The 1,375-nt window shown below is 55.1% G+C and overlaps 1 protein-coding gene across 1 annotated transcript; it reads left to right on the top strand.

Moving 5' to 3' along the window:
• The first annotated feature begins 212 nt into the window (after nt 1–212).
• LOC114890725 (abnormal spindle-like microcephaly-associated protein homolog) lies at nt 213–624 on the top strand. The gene has a single exon (XM_029214580.1). It carries the CDS (start codon nt 262–264, stop codon nt 622–624), a length of 363 nt encoding a protein of 120 aa, XP_029070413.1. The 5' UTR covers nt 213–261.
• The last annotated feature ends 751 nt before the right edge of the window (nt 625–1,375 follow it).

The following is a 1,375-nucleotide window of genomic DNA, read 5'->3' as shown; positions in this document are numbered from 1 at the left end:
CCCGATGATTGGCCCCGCGGGGAGGTGGGCGGGCCCGGGCGCCCCCATTGGTGGCGGCGGGAAGTTTAAACAGAGCAAACAACCTGCGCTGTTTGCTTCTGTTTCCAGTTTGCGAGTCTGTGTGTCTGGCTTATTTACCGGGTCTCGGCGATCGCACGAGAAAGGGGGCGAATTCGCTCCAATTCCCCCAGCTTCCCGAGAGGACACGGTGGGCGTTCCTGCACGGCGGCTCGGAGCAGCCCGTTGGGCTTAGAGGCCGCCATGGCGACCAGGCGTCGGGGGCGCGACCGCTGGGAGCGGAGCCCCCCGGAACCGAGGCCGCGGGGCTCCCGGGCCGAGGAGGAGGCGGCCTCCTCGCCGGTCCTGTCCCTCAGCCACTTCTGCAGGTCGCCCTTCCTCTGCTTCGGGGACGTGCGCCTGGGAGCCTCGCGGACGCTGCCCCTGGCCGTGGACAACCCCAACGAGGAGGCGACCGCCGTGAGGCTGTCCCGTGGCCCGGCCGCCGAGTGCGGCTTCACCGTCTGGCCGAGCGCCTTCGTGCTGCAGGTAGGAGGGGAGTGGGCCCTCCGCGGTCTCCCCGCCGCGCTCCGGGAGGGGCCTCGGAACGAGCAGCAGCGGACCTGAGGCCTGGAGATAAAGCCAGGTCCTTCCCTCTAACGCTGGGTGAGCCCTGGTCCCCGGGGCAGAGGAGCCTGGTCAGCGGGGACTCGGGCGGTGACATTGCGTCCACGCGCCTGCGCGGAGCATCCTTAGAAGCCTTTTCCTAGCTTTCTGTTGTCGAGAAGCGTTTTTCATAGACTTCAGGCCTCGAGAAGACTTGCGGTTCTAGAGTAATGGATGGCACTTTTAAAATCAATATTCTTATCTTTCATCTGTCTGTATTTAAAACTGCCAGGAGTACTTTGGTTAGAGCAGGGTTTTTTAATTGCTTTCCATCAGTCATCTTAAATATCCACTTCAGTTTCCATAGGGAAACTGATTCCACAGGGTCAGGGTAACTACTATTCCGGTGAGCTTTGTTTTGGCCAAACGTCTATAGCAACAAAACCAAAAACACTTCCTCAGTGTTGTTTTCAACCAGTATGAGCACCTTATTATTTTAATCTTATTTTTGTTTGTTTGCTGTAGTGTAGTTTTAACTGTGATTCAAATTTAATTTTATGACTGTTGTTTCAAGAACTTCGTGGGTAGCTTTTCTTCATTGCATTGGCCAGAGTAATGCTCCCATTCCTGTCACCGAAATCTAGAGAATTTACTTTCTTATTTTGATTTCTGTGGTCTTTCCATCGATTAGAATCTCTAAAAGGGTGAAAAGAAAACAAAAATTAGCTGAGGGAGTCTCACTCCTTATGTAAATAACCACTTCCTAAGGCAG

This window comes from Monodon monoceros, unplaced genomic scaffold (genome assembly GCF_005190385.1).
Source record: "Monodon monoceros isolate NGI ecotype Baffin Bay Population unplaced genomic scaffold, NGI_Narwhal_1 Contig6317_ctg1, whole genome shotgun sequence".
NCBI lineage: Eukaryota > Metazoa > Chordata > Mammalia > Artiodactyla > Monodontidae > Monodon > Monodon monoceros.
This window is presented reverse-complemented; position numbering and strand designations above follow the sequence as displayed.